We start from the raw sequence: 19763 nt of genomic DNA, 5'->3' as shown, positions 1-19763 counted from the left end.
TGAAGGAGTAGAGAATGATGTTGTAGAGCTGCTTTGGGGGCCCATTGGGAAGAAAAGTGGCGTATAAATTTATAAATAAATATTCTGCCCCCGTGCTGTCCTGAGGTCAGAATCTGCAGTATGGAACTGGTTCAAGGTTCTTCTCCATTTCAGACAAAGATTTCACAGCATCTGTTTTGCAAGATGTGTTATAGAATTGCTCGACCTCCCTCTAGTGTCTTGGTGGTGCTGTATATAAGAAAATCCTGTGTCTTGTTGCTAGACAAGTCTCTGATGCTTTGCTATCCTGGCAGAGGAATGTGCTGTGACGGTAGTTCATGAATATGGTATAGTCAAGAGGAATGGCTCTTCATGGACTTGTCAAATAATCTTACAGTGCCGTCCTAAATAACTGTACACCCTTCTATGCTCATTGACTTTAGTGGACTTTAGAAGGCTGTAGCTGTGCATAGGGTTGCACTGTAATTTATTTTTTAAAGTGTATAACGTCAGAATAGTGAAAACCACTTTGCTGGGTGGTTGTCAGAATACAGAAATTGTGGCAAGGTTTATTGCTAACCCCTAGGTTTTAATAAAGAATCAGGTCATCCTAGGGAAATTATGGATATTTTTAGTATGCTTTATGATCTGGTACTAAATCACTGTTTCCCCTGTTGACTTTTCAGACTCTGTTCAGCTTCCTCGACTTTCTCAATATTTGTATTTCCTCTTTGCTCCCACCCTGATCTACAGAGATGAGTATCCCAGGTAAAGTCAGTAGGAATAATCTTGTGTGCAGTTACTTAATTCCCTCTTCATAGCAGCCAAATGTTTTAAATTCATTTAACACATGCATTCGGTGGAATACAGCCAGTGGTGCAAAAAGGCTACAACAGGGGCTACGTGTTCACCTATATAATGCACACCTACCCTCTAAACATCTGGTTATCATAAATATATTATTGGACTTGACCCCTATGCAATTCAGTAGTCCCCCAAAATGGGGCCAGCTTCAGATGCTGGGTATTCTTCTGCAGACTTGGGCGACCTGCAGCATAAGTAGACCCTAATGCATTCCCCTTAGAGAGGGGCACTTGACAAAAAGCCTCTCAAAGATCCCAAGATGATACTGTAAGGAGGGATCCCAATCATTAGTACGAGTTAAGAAGTATGTCTGATGATACCAACTAAGATCAGGGGAACCTCATCCTCCTTCATTAAATGGAAGTAGCATCTTTAAAGAAATCCGAGACGTTGAGGAACCCCACATAAATTTCTGAAACGAAGTATTAATTTTATGAATAGATCTGCAATGTGTATAGAAATGAAGTGCACGTGAAATATAAATAATCCTAGGTACAATATTCATTTTGAGTGTATTTACTTTGCCCCATAGAGACAAGTTTAAAGTTGCCCATATGTCCTAGTCCAAAGATATATCAGCAGTTAGCTTATTAAAATCCAGCATAATCCTGTGCGTAATATTTCTAGGAATCAATATTCCAAGACAAGTAATGACATCTGGGCACCACCAAAAATGTCCTTAGGCAAATACACTCCGTGATACATTGTCTCCCAGTGACATCAACTCAGTCCAAGTAATGCCCAAGTAATTGAATATCTAGACAAGTCTCCAAAGGTATTAATTGTATTCATTAATGCCGGAATGGAAGACTGAGGTTCCGAAATAAATAATAAAAGATCATATGCATGCAGAATAATTTTAAATTCCAAAGAGTTATGTATAAAGCTATGTATATGATTATTTTGTCTAATGGCATAGGCTAGAGTTTCCAGACATAAATAAAAAATAAGCGGAGAAAGTACCTACTGCCCCTCTCAAGAAGGAATAGGATGGAAAATATGCCATTAGTCAGCACCCAGGATCTGGGAGATGAATGAAGAATTCTAAATCACTTCAAAATTTGTGAGGAAAACCAAATTTAGTCAATGTAGCAAAGATAAATTTCCAGTATATTTTGTCAAAAGCTTTTTCAGCATCAAGTGAAAGAAGGCAACTTGATCAGATCTCCTACTTGTATGGTTCAAGTCCCCCTTTGACCCCCCCTTCTGTGTTAAGCACGGAGCTGGGGGAAGGAGCACCTGGGAGAAGGAGGGGGTCTTGGGGCCAGGTGGCCAGAGAGGCAGTCGCCGTGACGTGCTCGCCCACCCCCTGGCCTCGCCTGCAGCTGCTGTAGGCACTGCGCATGCAATGAAAAAGGACAGGCAGCTAAATGCTGAGTGGCGGCCATGGCAGCGGCACTTCTGTTCTTCAGGCCTGCGCTGGCGCCCCCCCTCCCCACTTCCATGCACCCGGAGCACTTGCTCCCGAGACCCCCTCAAGATCCAGCTTGGTTTTGCGTGCTGTTCACAGCTGTCACAGAAATGGACAAGCCAGAGGGGTGTTGACCTATTTGTTTAAGACCGGTAGCTTTCCTGACAAACAAACAGGAGACCTCTTTCAGGATCTGTCAGTTGATAATTTCCATCCCTGCAATTTTTTACAACCTTAAATGGCTCACTTCATTGCCCATCTAATTTCCCCACACACTCAGATTTCAAAAGCAGAGCAAAATCTCCCTCCTGCAACTGTCTAGATCTAGCAATCTTATTAAAACAATGCTTCTAAAATGGCTTTGTGGACTATTTGTCTCATACTTTGTAAAATCTTTTGTAAGCTCGCAAAATAATCTGAGATAGACTGCCCATGAGACTGGGAATGATAAATTGCATTCTGACTCTGGGTCACTCCCACTATCTCATATTACTTTTGCATTAGATTACTCACAAATGTGGATCCGCGACCCATTGTGACTACTCGCAGAAAACCATAACAAGAGCAAAATTCCAACATAGCTTTGGCAACATTCATAGCAGTGACAGTTCTTAAAAGTACAATTGCCTGTAAACAGGTTGCTCTGTCAATAATCACCAGAATGAATCTCTTTACAGACTTGGTGTTAGCCTAAATGCCCGGTTATGAATTATTATATGGGGGAATTAGAGCTCAATAACCGGCAATAGGATGTAACTTAAGCAGGATGCAACCTTTGTCTACCAGAGTCCATACCATGACCAGAAAATGAGGCAGAAGCAATGGAATTAAGTTTAAAAGGAATTTTACTCAAATTATATGTTCACACATGCATACAAAATTACACACAGCACACAGCACACAGCACACAGCACACAGAGTCTAGGAATCAAAGTTGTTACAGTAGAGACACTTGCCAATGTGGCCGGCCCTCTGAAGATGGGTAATACTGCACCTGGTCCTGTAGGGGGGGCATCCAAGGTTCCGTGCAACAGAGAGGAATAAAAAGGGGCGGGGGGGGGTCCCCTGCGTGTTCGAGCATCGCTGCCCACTCTGACAGAGTGACAGCAAGTATTAAAGGGGAAGACCTAAGCAGGCGTATGGACTAAAGGAGACCCCAGTTATACTCTTTTTCTGGGGGCAGGGTGATTGGATTACCCCTTCGTGGTTCCCGTGTGAGACAAAAGGTGACAAAAATGCTAATGGTTGGCTGCCAGGGTGGGGCAAAAGGGCAATTGAGACAAACTATTCTATTCCTATTGATTTGCGCAATTCCGGGAGGACTGGGAGTCGTTCATGGATGGGATTAACGATCTGGAACAAAGATATGAACAGCTGAGTCTGGAGCGCGTTGCTTTGCATAGCTGGGGGAGCAATCCTCGTTGCGGCTATCTCAATGCTTTCTGATGGGCCATCAATCACGCAGATGCTGCGGGGAGAGGGGGGGGTGTTGGCGATGACTACGTGCTCAGCAATTCCCTGCAAGATGGCTTCTGCTGGAACGGGCACACAGGAAAATGGATTCCCTCTGGTTCACCGGAGGGGTTGACCTGGCCGTGGTTCCTTGGTTGCCTGCTTCACGGGACAGGATAGGAGCCCTTTCAGTGGCGGTTCGGGCTGGCCGTTCTGTCTGAAACGGTGGTGGCACACATCTATTGGGGTTGCCATGACCAGTCCGGGAGATTGGCAACCCGTTTGCTTACATTGGTGGGTATAAAAAGGTCTTTGAATATCAATTTGGATCTCAGAGAAAGGAGTTTTAACAACTGGAATTTCACCTAGAGGAATCCTTATATGATCTGAAGCACGCCCACCCTTCTGACAAACTTCACAACTATTAACATAATCCTTAACATGTTCATGGAGGAGAGGGGTATTCATGGCTACTAGTCATGATGCGTACCTATTCTCTCCAGGATCAGAGGAGAGTGCCTATTATATTAGGTGCTGTGGAACACAGACAGGATGGTGCTGCTGCAGTTGTCTTGTTTGTGGGCTTCCTAGAGGCACCTGGTTGGCCACTGTGTGAACAAACTGCTAGACTCAATGGGTCTGATCCAGCATGGCCTTTCTTTTTTAAAAAAATATTTTTATTTGAAATTTTCAAGAACAAACAACATTCTCAATCGTTCACGTACATACAGTGTAAACAATCTTTCAGGGAGTTCGTTTTGAATTGATCATTCGTGTCATACTGGACCTTTATTTAATCAATTATCTAAATTCTTTCTCCATGTTTCCACTACTTTCCAGGCTATCTATCGAAGCAATAAATACTTGATACTTAATACAATTCATTTGCACCATTCTATACTTTACATTTATTCTTTGTCTCAGCATGGCCTTTCTTATGTTCTTATATATGCCAGACCAGTTAAAAAAAAACAGAACTAATTTTAGAAAATGTCCTCTTAAATCCAAGGTGGCCAGTCAGGGACAAATCATGGCCAACTCTTAAGATTTCCTTTCTAAACAATTCTGGAACCACAAGCAGTTTCTCAGAAATCAGGATGGAACTTTTCTTCTTGGGCACATAGTCTAGATACAACAGTTCACTATCCCAGACAAACCTAGTGTCTTCTGGTTTATCCAATGAAGAGTTAATCTTCATCACTGCTGCTCTACCTTCTTTAAGAGTTAGACATGCTTTTAATTGCTAATTGTAAATCATCGGGTCAGTACTCACAGGAAAAAAGCCATCCCTTTGCCTCTGTGGCGTGTCTCTGCCCATTCCCCATGCCTCCCTCCCTCCTTCTTTCCCAGGCTGCTCCAAAGAGCTCACAGCTGGAGGCAACTTTGGATAGGTTTCAGCTGTTTTGGTTTTAAAACTTTATATTGCATATCCATGCCTATGAGAAACTGAGGGTCTCGGCCTTGATGCACCAATAAAGGAATGGTGTCACTCCAATCCCCCCCCTCACACACACACCTTTGCAAATGTAACAAGCTGCTGTTTGGGTAGAGAGTCATAAGAACGTATTTCAACTTTGCCATCCGCTTGCAAGCCCAGGTCATAGAAAATATCCTCCGACAAGCTTGACATGTCTGCACTACTATCCCAGGTAGCCTGAAGATTAAGGTGATCCTGCAGACTTTCCTGCATGGATCTTCTCTGAGCACACCAACGTGCTTGTTTCTGACAAATATAACGGGATATGGTCTTTCTCTGTGGAGAGGCCAACGGAATACGGTTCCAGGCCTAGACATTCCCCAGACAGTTGAACAGAACCTTGACACTGACAGTGTGCTTCCTCCCTTCTTTGCTGTATTTCTCTAGCTGGCCAGGTAGGGTCGCGGGGGGCTGACTTGCACACAAGGTCAGACTGCATTACCTCAACTGTGGAAGTGGTTGTGTCAGAGGCTGCCTGACAACAGATTCAGACTCTGACGGAGACCAGATCCAGGGACCGAGTCCTCCTTCCCCACCCACACTGACAGAGAAAACAGCTGATGACGATGTATTGCCAAGACATACCTTAAAGTCACCGGCTACAGAGCAGCCTAAAGAAGACCAGACGCCGGCCGACCCAGGAACATCAAGGAAGCTGCCCAGGGAGACCATGAGGAACAGATGTCTCCTGGGACTCATCGAAGGAAAATGGGCCGGGTCCTGGCAGAACAACGCCGGCGTTCAGCCAGGTTGGAACAACAAAGAAGGAACCAAGACAGCCATGAAGATAGTGAGTGAGTCTTTACAGAAGCTGCAAGTATTTAGGAGGGCTGAGTCAGCAGAAGCTGTGGAAGCAACGCATGGCGAACCTGCGGCACTCCACTCTGGCTGACGATGTATTGACTCGGACTGCTTTCTCAACCCTGAATTCTTTTGGACTCCCTGCCTGACCTTGGACCAGCCTGACCTTGACTCTGCCTTTTGCTCTGACAGATTGCCTTTCACCCTGACTGACCTTTGGACTGTTACTGGACTGCGTCTATTACTCCCATTCCCAATTAATACAGCTGCCAGCTGTAGAAGCCTCGGCTTCAGAAACCCCAGCCTGTTGCCCTGCCTGCTGCAGGCCTCTTCATAGCACTGTGCTGCTACAGGAGCACCCCGCCCTGGTGGGCCATCACAGGTTGGCAGTTGGTCTTGGATATCCATCTCTCAGCCCTCAGGCTATTGTTCGACTCTGGTATTCAACTGGGATTGGGACCAACTGGAAACCCTATGGCTGTGTTGGTGAACCCATGGCACGCATGCTGGAGTCAGCACGCAGAGCCCTCTCTGTGGGCACGAGCGGGTAAGTGGCTCGCTGCGGTTGCATGAGAGGGCCAGGCGCACGGCAGCAGCGTCTGCCCCCTCCCGAGCCTCCTGTCCTTCAGTTCCAGGGCTCCAAAAGGCCTCCCGGGTCTGCGTCTGGGCCCCTCTCTCTCTCAGCTGAGCTGCGGCCACGGCTCAGCTGTTCCTCGGCACCTGCTCGCCTCTCCGGCTCTGCCCCGCTCTTCCAGGGCTCCAAAAGGCCTCCCGGGTCGGTATCTGGGCCCCTCCCTCTCTCAGCTGAGCTGCGGCCGGCTCAGCTGTTCCTTGGCGCCTGCTCCCCTCTCCGGTTCTGCCCCACCCGTCTCTACCTCGGACGGGTGAGGCTGTGGCCGTGTGCCTTGGTGGGCAGCTGTGTTGGGAGTGAGCGGGACGGGGCGGACGAGCTGTGGGGGCGAGTGGTGGGCCGGCTTCGAGCCCCTCCACGGCCGGCTTGAGCGGTGCGCTTTGGGGGACGGCGCAGAGCCCTCTTCCTTCTCAGATCCCCCCTTCCTAGACGGGTTGGCGTGGGAGAGGCGCCATCGTCTTCCTCTGGCTTCCCTCTGGGCTAGGGGGAAGTGGCCAGGTGGGCCCCTTCCAGTCCAGCGCTCTCTTTGCACGCTCTCCTCCCTCGGTGGGGAAGGGTTGTCCTTAGCTAGTTCTCCGCCGTCCACTCTTTCCCCCTAAAGTTGGGACTGATCGGTGTGAGATCCGCCTCCTAGTTCAGCTTGGATCCCCACAGCAAGATGGTACAGGGGACCCCCATACACATACATTTTCTTGCTTCAGGCCCCTGGGATAGTAAATTCTCACTATGGCCATTTATACATAGGAGGTTTTGCCTTGGATTTGCCGCTCTCTAGATGCACATTTCCCCCATCCGAATTCTCAAAACTCTGCATGGGGCTTATTGTTGCATTTTGAGAACCTGAGTGAGAAAAATGTGCATCTAAAGAGTGGCAAATCCAAGGTAAAACCTCCCATGCATAAAAGCTTTCAAGCTATGACTGTCTTAAGAAAACTTCACATTACTAGTTGTCAGCGAGGGCATGCAATCGGACCCGGGATAGCGAGGTGACTTTCGTTTCATCTCTCCTTCCCGTGGGAAGGAAGAGGCAACAGCCAAAAGGCTCGAGAGGTCTCCACTTCAAAGTGACTTCCTGATTGTAATCCTGCTCTGATCTTAAGGTGTGAATTCTCTCTCTTGGTATTGGGGAACCTCTGATGTTTTGCATTTCAAAGATGTTACTTGTAAACATGCTAGCGTGTGTACTCTATAAGAATACCCTCCAAATGATTTGGCGCCATTGTAACGTTGTGTTTCATAGATTACTGTACCCTTCCTTTCAAATAAATTCTACTTTAACTCTCTGCTAACGTCTGGAGTAAAGTTGATGATTCCTGAGAGGCAACGGAGTCCTAGAATCTGACAGTACGTTACAATCTCAACCTTTTTTGTTTTCGGGTCAGAAGTAGTATTAGGATGTCTGTACCACCCTCGGGGCCGCTCAACGCGGGAGAGGAAAGTCGGCAGACTCCCGCTGATATTGAGGTTGGCCAAGGAGAAGCGACCCCGGAGCAGCGCCCACCCGGGCCTACCGATGTCCCTGGAAGGCTGACGTGGACCCCCCGACTCTCGGGGGCCGGGCAGCGGCAGAGAGCAGCGTCAGAACCAGGAGGCGACTTCTACCGGGGACCGCTGGCCGCTTGGTATGGAGAGGGGGAAGGGTGGAAGGACCCCACGCTCGCTCACACCCCTACCCTCACGGCAGAAGCGGCCACTCTGATACGCAGACAGAATCAGATGCTCGTTCTGCAGAATCGGGACCTGCAAACTCAGCTAGACACCTTGCAGCGGGATCTCGCAGCTGTTCTAGGGGCAGTGAGGGGGCTTGGACAGCCCGTGCAACCACCCCAAACGGATTCGCGGCCGACTACTGGACCGCTCGTTGTTGGGGAGGCTCCCACGCCCAGACGCCCTACGGCCAGAGACCTGAAGGTATCTTTCGACGGATCCAGCTCACAGTTGCCTCACTTCTTACTCCAAATTTCCGGCTTCATGAAGGACCAGGGGGAGACCTTTGCCTCGGAAGAGGCTCGGGTCAGGTATGTGATCAGCCTGCTGGAGAAGGAAGCGGTGGAGTGGGCAGTGACGGCGGCAGAGACTATGCCTAGGGTTTTGGCATCCCTGGATGAGTTCTTGTCCGCTCTGCGACGCAGGTTCGAAGACCCCCACCGGGGGGAAAAGGCAAAGGTTGCCCTGCGTCGTTTGAAGCAGGGAACCCGCTCAGTAAGTGAGTATGCACAAGACTTTTTATCTTTGTCGTGCAAGATACGGAGTGGAGCGAGGCCACAAAGGTCCAGCATTTCCGCGAAGGGTTGCGGTGGGAAGTGCTGGATGGCTGTTTGACTTTGGGAGATCCAGAATCGGTGGAGGAGTGGATAAGTTTGGCAGCTCTGGTAGAGAATCGCAAGCTTACCCTCCAGTTCTCCAGGGATCGTCCTTCGAAGACAACCCCTATCCCGCCCGCGAGAGGGGACAACGCAGTAGGCCCCCGGCGAGAGGGAAGACATCGAGGAGTCTACAGTCTCGACAGGGCGCGTCGGTTCAGGGAGGGAGCTTGCCTTCAGTGTGGGAAGATGGGCCATTTTGCGGCAAAATGTACCAACACGCCGTCAGAAGGGACGAGCAACAGGGCGACACAAGAGCGGGAGGCGACACCACCTCGGAATCTGGAGCACAGGAGAGCGGAGGGGATGAACGGTCGCCGTGGGGCGGCGGCCCTGCAAGCTGAAACCTCATCGGATCTCCACAACCGTTGTACCCGAGATAGTTTCCGAAGCCCCTCACCGGCAAAAAACGAGGACGGCCTTCTGTGAGGGAACCGGCACAGAGGGCACCCGCGGAAGAAACCAAACCGGCTCCATGTAGGGTGAGTGATCAGGGAGAGACATTACTGATACCTGTGGTGTTACGAAACCCCCAAGGGGGGGAACCTGTGGCTGTTGTGGCTATAGTGGATTCCGGGTGCTCCCGGACCCTAATTGATCAGGCGGTGGTAGAGCGTCTGAAAATTGGGACTCGAGAACTGGACCAGTCCCTACACTTCCATCAAATGGATGGGAGTGACCTGCGGGGGGGGGGCCGGTTCATTTGCGCACTCGCAAGATGTGGTTGGGGGTGGGAAATCACTGGGAACAGATCCACTTCACGGTAGTTCCTAAAATTTCCTACCCGGTGGTGCTCGGCATCAATTGGTTGGTGGGGCATAACCCGAGCATTGATTGGGAACAAAGGCAGGTGGTATTTGGAGCTCCCCAGTGCGAGAGACACAGCCGGGATGATTTACCTGGAGGGGAAGGGGGAGACGCCGCTGCTTTGGAGACGCCCACGTTACCCCCAGAGTATAGTGACTTTTCCGATGTATTTGAAGGGACGGATTGTGATTTATTGCCTCCTCATCGCACAACGGACTGTGCCATCGAACTGATTAAGGATGTGAAACCGTCCAAGGCTCGAGTTTATGCCATGAGTCCTCACGAGAAAACAGTGCTGCGAGAATTTCTGGACAAGAACTTGAAGCGGGGTTTCATACGGCCGTCCAAGGCTGCATTTTCTTCTCCCTGCTTCTTTGTGAAGAAGAAAGGTACATCTGATCTCAGACTGTGTGTAGACTACAGGGGGCTTAACGCGATTACTGAAACTAATGCCTACCCCCTTCCCTTAATCCCGGATCTCCTGAGTGCGTTACAGGAGGGTTGTGTTTTTTCGAAAATTGACCTGGCGGAAGCCTACTACAGGGTCCGGATCAAGGAGGGGGATGAAGCTAAAACAGCCTTTTCTTGTTGCTATGGTTTGTTTGAATTTTTAGTCATGCCATTCGGTCTGTCTGGGGGGCCCTCGTGCTTCATGCAATTAATTAATGAGATCCTACACGACCTCCTATTTAAAGGTGTAATAGTATTTCTCGACGATTTATTAATTTACTCCAAGGATCCCGCAGAGCACAGAGAGTTGGTGCGGGAGGTGTTGAGTCGTCTAAGGGACAATCATTTGTATGCTAAGTTATCAAAATGTGCATTCAACCAAGACCAATTGTCGTTTTTGGGTTATGTGATATCTCCCCAAGGGTTAAGCATGGATCCGGAGAAAGTGCAGGCAGTGTTAGAATGGGAACCTCCCAGAACTCGCAAACAAGTTCAGCAGTTTCTGGGGTTCGCGAACTTTTATAGAAATTTTATTCAGGATTTCGCTCAAATAGCCTTGCCTATTACTGATTTGCTTAAAACCAAGGGGAAGGGGCAAGAGGCCATCTTTGCACAATACCAGGTACCTTGGACCGCCAGGTGTCAGGCGGCTTTCGAAATTCTTAAGGAGCGCTTTACCTCTGAACCCATTCTGGCGCACCCAGATTGCTCCAGGCCATTCACCTTACAGGTAGATGCCTCTGACAAGGCGATGGGAGGCGCGCTCCTTCAGAGGGATGATCAAGGGAGACTTAGACCCTGCGCATATTTTTCTAAGAAGTTCTCTGGCCCTGAACTCAACTGGCCAATTGGGGAAAAAGAGGCAATGGCGATTAAACATGCACTCACGGTTTGGCGACAGTTCCTGGAGGGGGCTGCCGAGCCCTTTGTGGTATGTACTGATCACCGCAACCTCGAATCTATTTTGGGTCAGCGGAAGCTGTCAGCCAAACAAGTGCGTTGGTCTACCTTTTTCTCTAAGTTTAATTTTACCATCAAACACATGCCTGGGAAAGAAAACTGCTTAGCAGACGGACTGTCTCGCATGCCGCAATATGAGTGTCAGGTTGAGCGGCCGGTGGGTTCTCTTTTCACACGGGAACACCTGGGTTTGACTGCAGAGGGGAATAGTGCAGGAGTTCTGACCAGAGCGCAAAGCCGCGCGGCGGCACAGGACTCGAGTTCGAGTTCCCCTCGTGAAGTGGTCGCTCCCACCTTCTCATCCCCAGCAGTCCCCGGAGAACTCTCAACCACTACCGCTGGGGAGGGGGGGGGAATCTCCCAAATAGAGCGAAGGGACCAGGCTGAAGGGCCGGTACCCACCCCCTTGCCGGGGTCGGATGTACCCACCCCCTTGCCGGGGTCGGATGCTGCCATTCCCCGCCTCTGGGCAGTTCCAGAAAGCCTCCCAGAGATAGTCAGGACGAGGTGGGGGGAGGCCCTTCAGCGAGAGCGGGAGGAAGAATCTATCCCGTCCCAGATGACGGACAAAAACGGTATCTGTAAGAACAAACATTACGTGCCCAGGGAACTGAGGCGGGAGATATTGGAACGGAGCCACAGTTCAACAATAGGGGGACATTTTGGGTTTGCTAAATCCTTACATCTAATAAGAAGACAGTTTTGGTGGCCTGGGATGCGCCAAGACATCGAAGTGTTTATCAAATCCTGCCCTGTGTGCGCAACTAGTAAACGTTTGATGGGAAAACCCCCGGGATTATTAAAGCCCCTAGAAACTCCCGAGGCACCCTGGCGAGTGATTGGGATGGATTTCATAACAGACCTCCCATCCAGTCAGGGGAAGACTGTCCTGTGGGTTATCACGGATCTTTTCTCTAAGCAAGTTCATCTCGTGCCATGTGAAGGGATGCCATCTGCACATAAACTGGCTCGCTTGTTTGTGCACTGCATATTCAAATTGCACGGATTTCCACGGAAGGTCCTGAGTGACAGGGGCTCCGTGTTTGTGTCCAAGTTCTGGAAAGCGTTTTTAGGAATTGTAGGTGTGCAGTTGGGTTTGTCATCTGCCTATCACCCCCAGACGGATGGGCAGACCGAAAGGGTTAATGCGGTGATGGAATGTTATTTGCGTTGTTTTGTTAATTATCACCAAGACAATTGGGTTGATCTGCTGCCACTGGCAGAATATGCCTACAATAACTCGGTGCACTCTGCAACCGGGGTGAGCCCATTCAAAGCAGTTTATGGAATGGATTTTGGACCATTAGGGGTTGTACCCACCCCGCCAGAAGGCGATCCCCCCGAGGTGTCTAAATGGGCTCACACAGTGAGGAACACTTGGCCCTGGCTTGTAAAAAACCTGGAACAGGCTAAAGATAGGTACAAACTACAAGCAGACAAACACAGAACACCTCAGTGGGAATTGAGGGTCGGAGAAAAGGTGTATCTTTCCACTAAGAACCTCAGGTCTTTACGCCCGTGTAAAAAATTGAGCCAACGGTTTGTGGGCCCATTTTCTATCTCCAGAGTTATCAATGAGGTTACGGTAGAGCTGGAGCTACCCAAATCCTTACAAGGGGTGCACCCGGTGTTTCACGTGAGTCTACTAAAACCCTTTCTACAAGCACCAGAATGGCACCCCGAACCCGAAGCGGCAACTCCCATCATGGTACAGGGCGAACGGCACTTTGAAATCTCCAGGGTGCTCGATTCTCGGAGGCGCAGGGGCCGACTGGAATATCTTGTGCGTTGGAAACATTTAAATTCCAGTCACGATGAGTGGGTGTCCGCTGTTCACGTACAGGCTCCAACCCTTGTAGCGGATTTCCATCGCCATTACCCGGACAAACCAGGAAATCTGGAGGGGGGGCCTTTGGGGAGGCGGAGTGTCAGCGAGGGCATGCAATCGGACCCGGGATAGCGAGGTGACTTTCGTTTCATCTCTCCTTCCCGTGGGAAGGAAGAGGCAACAGCCAAAAGGCTCGAGAGGTCTCCACTTCAAAGTGACTTCCTGATTGTAATCCTGCTCTGATCTTAAGGTGTGAATTCTCTCTCTTGGTATTGGGGAACCTCTGATGTTTTGCATTTCAAAGATGTTACTTGTAAACATGCTAGCGTGTGTACTCTATAAGAATACCCTCCAAATGATTTGGCGCCATTGTAACGTTGTGTTTCATAGATTACTGTACCCTTCCTTTCAAATAAATTCTACTTTAACTCTCTGCTAACGTCTGGAGTAAAGTTGATGATTCCTGAGAGGCAACGGAGTCCTAGAATCTGACACTAGTTCAGCTAGTAACTAGTGGATGGCCTCTATATTTCTCCTGATTAGATTTGAGCTTTGCAGAGTTGCATTTTGCTCTGTCTGCCCTGTATGCCAGGGGCCCCTCTTGGCTGAGTACATATTTTCACCAAACTGTATACATACAATGTAAGCAGAGTGAAGATCTATCTGCTTGGTGCATCTAAGAAATGGAGTTTTAGCCACAGGGGTTTCTGCTGAAAGAAAATTTTGCTAGCCTGCAACGTGTTGAGCAGGGACTAATGTTTGCTTTTGCTGGAATAGATGGATAGGGCGTCCCTTCTTATAGTTCTTCCTTTTCCATGTTCTTTTTTTTAACAGTACCCTCCAAGATGGATTTATAGTGGGGTCTTGCTCCTTGCCTTTAAAAGACTTTTTAAAAAAGTTTTCTGCTACCATAATTTTTCTCTTCTTCTTCCCCTAGATTCCAGGTTAAATTACCATGTTGGCACTTTGCGATAAATAAGTGGGTTTTGGGTTGCAGTTTGGGCACTCGGTCTCTAAAAGGTTCGCCATCACTGCCCTATGGACTCTTGGCTGCTGTTGGTCACCTTTAGCTATCAACTGAGGGCATCAAGCTCTGAGAGAGCCAGTGTGGTGTAGTGGTTAGGAGTGGTGGACTCTAATCAGGAGAACCGGGTTGGCTTCCCCACTCCTACACATGAAGCCAGCTGGGTGACCTTCAGAGTTCTCTCTGAACTCTCAGCCCCATCTACCTCACAAGGTGTCTGTTGTGGGGAGTGGAAGGGAAGGTGATTGTAAGCCAGTGATTCTCCTTAAAAGATAAAGTCAGCATATAAAAACCAACTCTTCTTCTGATGTGTCCCTGCTGTTTACAATAACTACACACCACCAGAGCTGGTGTCGAACTTACCAGTCCCTTCAGATCTTTGGCAGGAATCTCGGCTAAAATCTGAGCCTGCTGATGAGGAACAAGCAGGGGTCAATTCTGTTGTTCTTGCCTGTAATGCCAGGGGGAAGACAGAGATTTCTCTCGAGGCAGCTTTTCAAGTCCATGCCACTTCAAGGTGGGCTGGTCCGCCACGGCTATCTCGTCGAACACTGCCGCCAACTCACAAGTAGTTGCAGGCCTCTGAGCGTGGACCAATGCTGCATGCTCTTGTGGGATGGTTTGATCAATTTGCTCCTAAACTATCAGCTCTGATATATCCCGGAAAGTGCATGTGTGAGCGGATTCAATCCAGTGAGAGCACATTCTTTGAACCCCACTAGCGAAAGAGCTGTAAGATTTTTTCAGTTTAAGCGCTGCAGAGTGGAACCGTTGCCAGAGTTGCTCAGTTGAAAGACCAAACTGCTGGAGAGCCAATTGCTTAAAAGATTGATAGTCCCTTGCTTGCTGGGATGTCAGCTGCGCTAACAGTTCGACAACCTCCCCATACAAGCACCTTCTCAAGGCTCCCATATATTCAGCATCCGGCAAATGATAGCCTTGGGATGTAGCCTCAAATAAAGCCAAGAAAGATGCCACATCCTCACCAGGTGTTAACTCTGGAAACTTTTTAAATTATTTTGTCCATCTATCATCCTGGTTCCGTTATCAGATGATTTTGCATCATATGGTTATCAAAGCACACAAGTGTTACGCAGGATCCACTGGTTGAACTAGGGCCGGATCCAGTGCAGGAGGGGTTGGTTGAGTACAGTTGTACAGTAGTTGTACAGACTCTTGGGATTGTATTGCTTGCTTTTTTCTGAATGTTTGGTTGAGCTGTGCATTTGATAGAAGGTTTGATACCAAGTACTGGGTGCCTTGAATAATGGATGAGAGATCTGGTCGCAGGTTGTCCCAGTATGGAGTTGATACTGTTATTGATTTTACTTGACTACACTCTTTTTTACTTATAGTTAACTGTCATGAGACTTAACAGTTCTTGCAGCAGCTCAACAAATCTGATTGGTCTAAATTAAGTATTTGCCATATCTAGTTGTTAAAATGGAGCAGAGTTTGGATTGTGTTTGCTGCGTAGTGTTGACGGCCTTAATGAAACTCTTCTAAATGCTTCTAAAAAAAGGTTTTGGTGGTTATATATTTTGCTGACACCAAGAGGGGGTTATAATGCTGAGTTATCTTTCTTATAGGACTCCCACAAGACGATGGAGCTATGTAGCTACCATGTTTGCACAGGTTAGTGGGTTTTTTTTGGAGGGGGGTGTTGGATGGAAAATCCTAGCCATCTCCAGATAATTTTTGAATGTTCTTCTATGAAATTTTTGTACCACTATGTAACAATAAAGAAAAAAAGGGAGCAGGTCTTCAGTATGATCAGTCCAAAGCCGCCACCAAAAGGACTGAAAGGCACATGAATTGTCAGTACTGAATGCAACAGTATGCAGTCTGTTGAAGTGATGGTATGTGTACAAAGGCATTGAATATTGTGCACCCAAGATCTTAATATAGAACAAAATTTCATATAATACGCTCATTTGAGTCTTCCTTAGGTTTATCTAAAGAGCTTAAGTACAAAATGAGTGTTACTGTGGGAAGCAGTGGAATCCCTGCTCAGATCTGCGATTGCAATCTGAAAAGGGTTTGAAACTAATGTATTATCTAAAGTCTTGTTCTGTTTTAACTCTTTGTATACATGGCATTCATTCAACAGATTGTACACTGCTGCATTCATTATTGGCATTACATATGTTTATTGCCCGTTGGTCCTTTTTTACCTGACGTGCTACAGGTTTTGCTTTGTAAGCTAACTTTTCAACAGGTCCATAAGTCGCTAGTACATACAAATGTTTACACCCTCCTGTTTCCATTGTTGGTGTTAAAGAGATTGATGGAACCAGCTTTTGTAAAGCTTCCAGGGAATCATAATAGCTTAACTGAGGTAGCTCAAATAAGGATGGGAGAGACTTGTTTGAGCAGTAGTGTGTGTGAAAAGGATTATCCTATAATTATAGGATGGGGGAGACTTGTTTGAGCAGTAGTGTGTGTGAAAAGGATCTTGGGGTCTTAGTAGACCAAACACTGAACATGAGTTAGCAGTGTGATGCTGTAACTAAAAAGGCAAATGCAGTCTTGGGCTGCATCAACAGACGTTTAGTGTCCAGATCACGCGAAGTGATGGTACTGCTTTACTCTGCTCTGATTAGACCTCAACTAGAGTACTGTGTTCAGTTTTGGGCACCCGAATTTAAGAAAGATGTAGACAAGCTGGAACGTGTCCAGAGAAGGGCAACAAAGATGGTGAGGGGTCTGGAGACCAAGTCCTATGAGGAAAGGTTGAAGGAGCTGGGTATGTTTAGCCTGAAGAGGAGAAGACTGAGAGGGGATATGATAACCATGTTCAAGTACTTGAAGGGCTGTCATATAGAGGAGGGTGCCGAGTTGTTTTCTGTTGCTCAAGAAGGTTGGACCAGAACCAACGGGTTGAAATTAAATCAAAAGAGTTTCCGTCTAGACATTAGGAAGAATTTTCTAACAGTTAGAGCGGTTCCTCAGTGGAACAGGCTTCCTCGGGAGGTGGTAAGCGCTTTGTTCCCTGGAGGTTTTTAAGAAGAGGTTAGATGGCCATCTGTCAGCAATGCTGATTCTGTGACCTTAGGCAGATGATGAGAGGGAGGGCATCTTGGCCATCTTCTGGTCACTAAAGGTGTGGAGGGGGGAGGTAGTTGTGAATTTCCTGCATTATGCAGGGGGTTGGACTTGATGGCCCTGGTGGTCCCTTCCAACTCTATGATTCTATGATTCTATGAGTCTATAAGGAACCGTGGCTCAGTGGTAGAGCATCTGTTTAATATTATGGTGGTCCCAGGTAGGGCTGTCGATTCGGTTCGTCCCGAACCCCAAAACAGCCGAATTTTCTCCGATTCGGTGGTTTCTAGTTTGGATGGAACCGAATTCAAAAAAAGGTGGGAAAACAATGAGCCGAATTTGGCAAATTCGGGGGCTCCGAATCAGCAGAATAACCATAAAGGCATTAGCAACACATTTGTGCCTTTCCGCGGCTCTGGGGGGGCATGTTTGGAGGTAGAGATCCCAACATTTCAGCGTAGCTTGAAGGGACCCTTCTTGCAAGAACCTCCAAGTTTTGTAAAGATTGGGTCAGGGGCCCAGAAGGGGTCCTCCCCAAAATCGCCCACAGGAATAAAGGCATTAAAACACATTTGCACCTTTCCGCGGCTCTGGGGGTGGATTTTTGGAGGTAGAGGCCCCAAACTTTCAGTGTAGCTTGAGGTGACCCTTCTTGCAAGAACCCCCAAGTTTGGTGACGATTGGGGCAGGGGGTCCCGAGTTATGGGGCCCGGAAGTGGTCCCCCCACCCATCTGCCCATTACAGCCTTTAAAAACACATTCGAGTTGGGCTGTACCCTTACCATTACAGGCCCGGGGGTCTGGTTTCCTCGGCAGTTGGGCCATACCATTACCCCGGCCTGGGGGTCTGACTAAAAGGCAATTAATCCCGAGTTATGGGGTCCCCCCCACACATTGGAATGAATGGGAGCAGGCAATCCTTAATGTGCATCTAGAGAGCGTTAATCCAAGGCAAAACTTCCCGTGCATAAATGGCCAGAGAGTATGTGTGTGTGAGTCTGCTAGAATCGTATTGGATTACTCCTGAGTCCTCCTAGTCCCTGCTCCTGATAGAAGAGAAGAAGACATCCACAGTAAGACCCATTTGGGGGCTTTTCTCTATAATTCTATATAATTTTTCCCCTGTGTGTGTGTATGTGGGGGGGGGAGATTCTGTGTGTGTGTGTGTGTGTGTGTGTGAGGGGGGAAGCCAAAGGGGGGTAGGTTTACCTGTTCTGCTGGGGGGTGGGCTTGATTGCCTCTGTGTGGGACTGTGCTTTCTACTGTTTTCACTGGTTGCTAACTTCGTGTGGAGTTAACTGTGGGACAGTGAGTCTCTCTCTGGCTGGTTCCAATTGTTTCCAATGGGCTGTGCAACCGCTCCTGTTATTTCAAATGGGCTACCCTGTCATTTGTTTTAGTACATCCCCTGTACTAAAGGAGTCAGTGGAGTCAATGCAAGTCAACCGACATTCCCCTCTCCCATTATTTTCAATGGGCTGGGCAGCCTCTCCCATTGCTTTCAATAGGCTGACTTGTCATTTATTTTAGTACATCCCTTTTAATGGCTTTATTCCAATGGGCAGATAGGAGGACCCCTTCCGGGCCCCATAACTGGGGGGTCCCTGACCCAATCTTCACAGAACTTAGGGGTTCTTGCAAGAAGGGTCCCCTCAAGGTACACTGAGATTTTGGGACCTCTACCTCCAAACATGCCCCCCCAGAGCCGCGGAAAGGCACAAATGTGTTTTCAATGCCTTTATTACTGTGGGCGATTTTTTTGGGGGGACCCCTTCTGGGCCCCATATCTCGGGACCCCCTGCCCCAAACTTTACAAAACTTGGGAGTTGTTGCAAGAAGGGTCCCCTCAAGCTACGCTGAAATGTTGGGACCTCTACCTCCAACAATGCCCCCCCCCGGAGCAGCAGAAAGGTGCGGATGTGTTTTTAATGGCTTTATTCGGCCCAATTTTTCCCCGAACTCAGAACTTGGCGCCGAATTCCACGGATCCGAATCAGGGGAGTTCAGACTTCGGCATTTCCCAAATCAAAACAGGCCAAATTTTGCCAAATCCAAATTTTACCAAAAAAAAATTTCAACAGCCCTAGTCCCAGGTTCAAGCTTTGCGTCTCCATTTAAATGGGTCAAGTAGTAGGTGCTGTAAAAGACCTCTGCCTGGAGAACTGCTGCCAGTCAGAGTAGACAATACTGACCTTGATAGAACAAGGGTCTGACTTGGTATAAAGCAGGTTCATGTGTTTCCCCCTGCCCAGGTAACTGGTTCAGTCTTCTTCATGAATTACATCTTCACGCGACTCTGCAACCCTATATTTCGGAACTATATTTGGGAACCCTTCAACGTGAGAGGGCTGGTTCTTTGCATCTTTAACTCCATTCTTCCAAGTGAGTGTTTCTACAGCATTTACCCATGTCCCATAAAAATGTTTCTGAAACCATGTTGGAAATAGGCCAATCCAGATTTGAAAATTGGGAAGAAATCTTTTTTTTTATGGAATGCTTGGACAGATAGGGGGATTTTTACTTTGGACCAATTAATAGATCAGGACGACAAGTTTTTGTTGTTTTATAAGCAGAGGTCTGAATACTGTTGAGATCATCCTCTGTTGGATGGCAATATTTACAGCTGGAACATCTGTTGGGATCTAAATATGTTCCTGCAGTACTAAGTGTT

At 48.0% G+C, this 19763-nt stretch overlaps 1 protein-coding gene across 1 annotated transcript in view; it reads left to right on the top strand.

Moving 5' to 3' along the window:
- The window catches only part of LOC130473171 (sterol O-acyltransferase 1-like), a 72679-nt gene that overhangs the window by 40642 nt on the left and 12274 nt on the right, over positions 1-19763 (top strand). The window contains exons 8-10 of the mRNA XM_056844700.1: positions 666-747; positions 15637-15682; positions 19345-19474. Of these exons, the coding sequence (XP_056700678.1) occupies positions 666-747; positions 15637-15682; positions 19345-19474 (258 nt within the window). The remainder of the gene's footprint in view (positions 1-665; positions 748-15636; positions 15683-19344; positions 19475-19763) is intronic.

The sequence above is a fragment of the Euleptes europaea genome, chromosome 2 (genome assembly GCF_029931775.1).
Source record: "Euleptes europaea isolate rEulEur1 chromosome 2, rEulEur1.hap1, whole genome shotgun sequence".
Taxonomy (NCBI): Eukaryota; Metazoa; Chordata; class Lepidosauria; order Squamata; family Sphaerodactylidae; genus Euleptes; species Euleptes europaea.
Note: the sequence above shows the minus strand (reverse complement) of the source record. Positions and strands in the feature narration are given on the sequence as shown.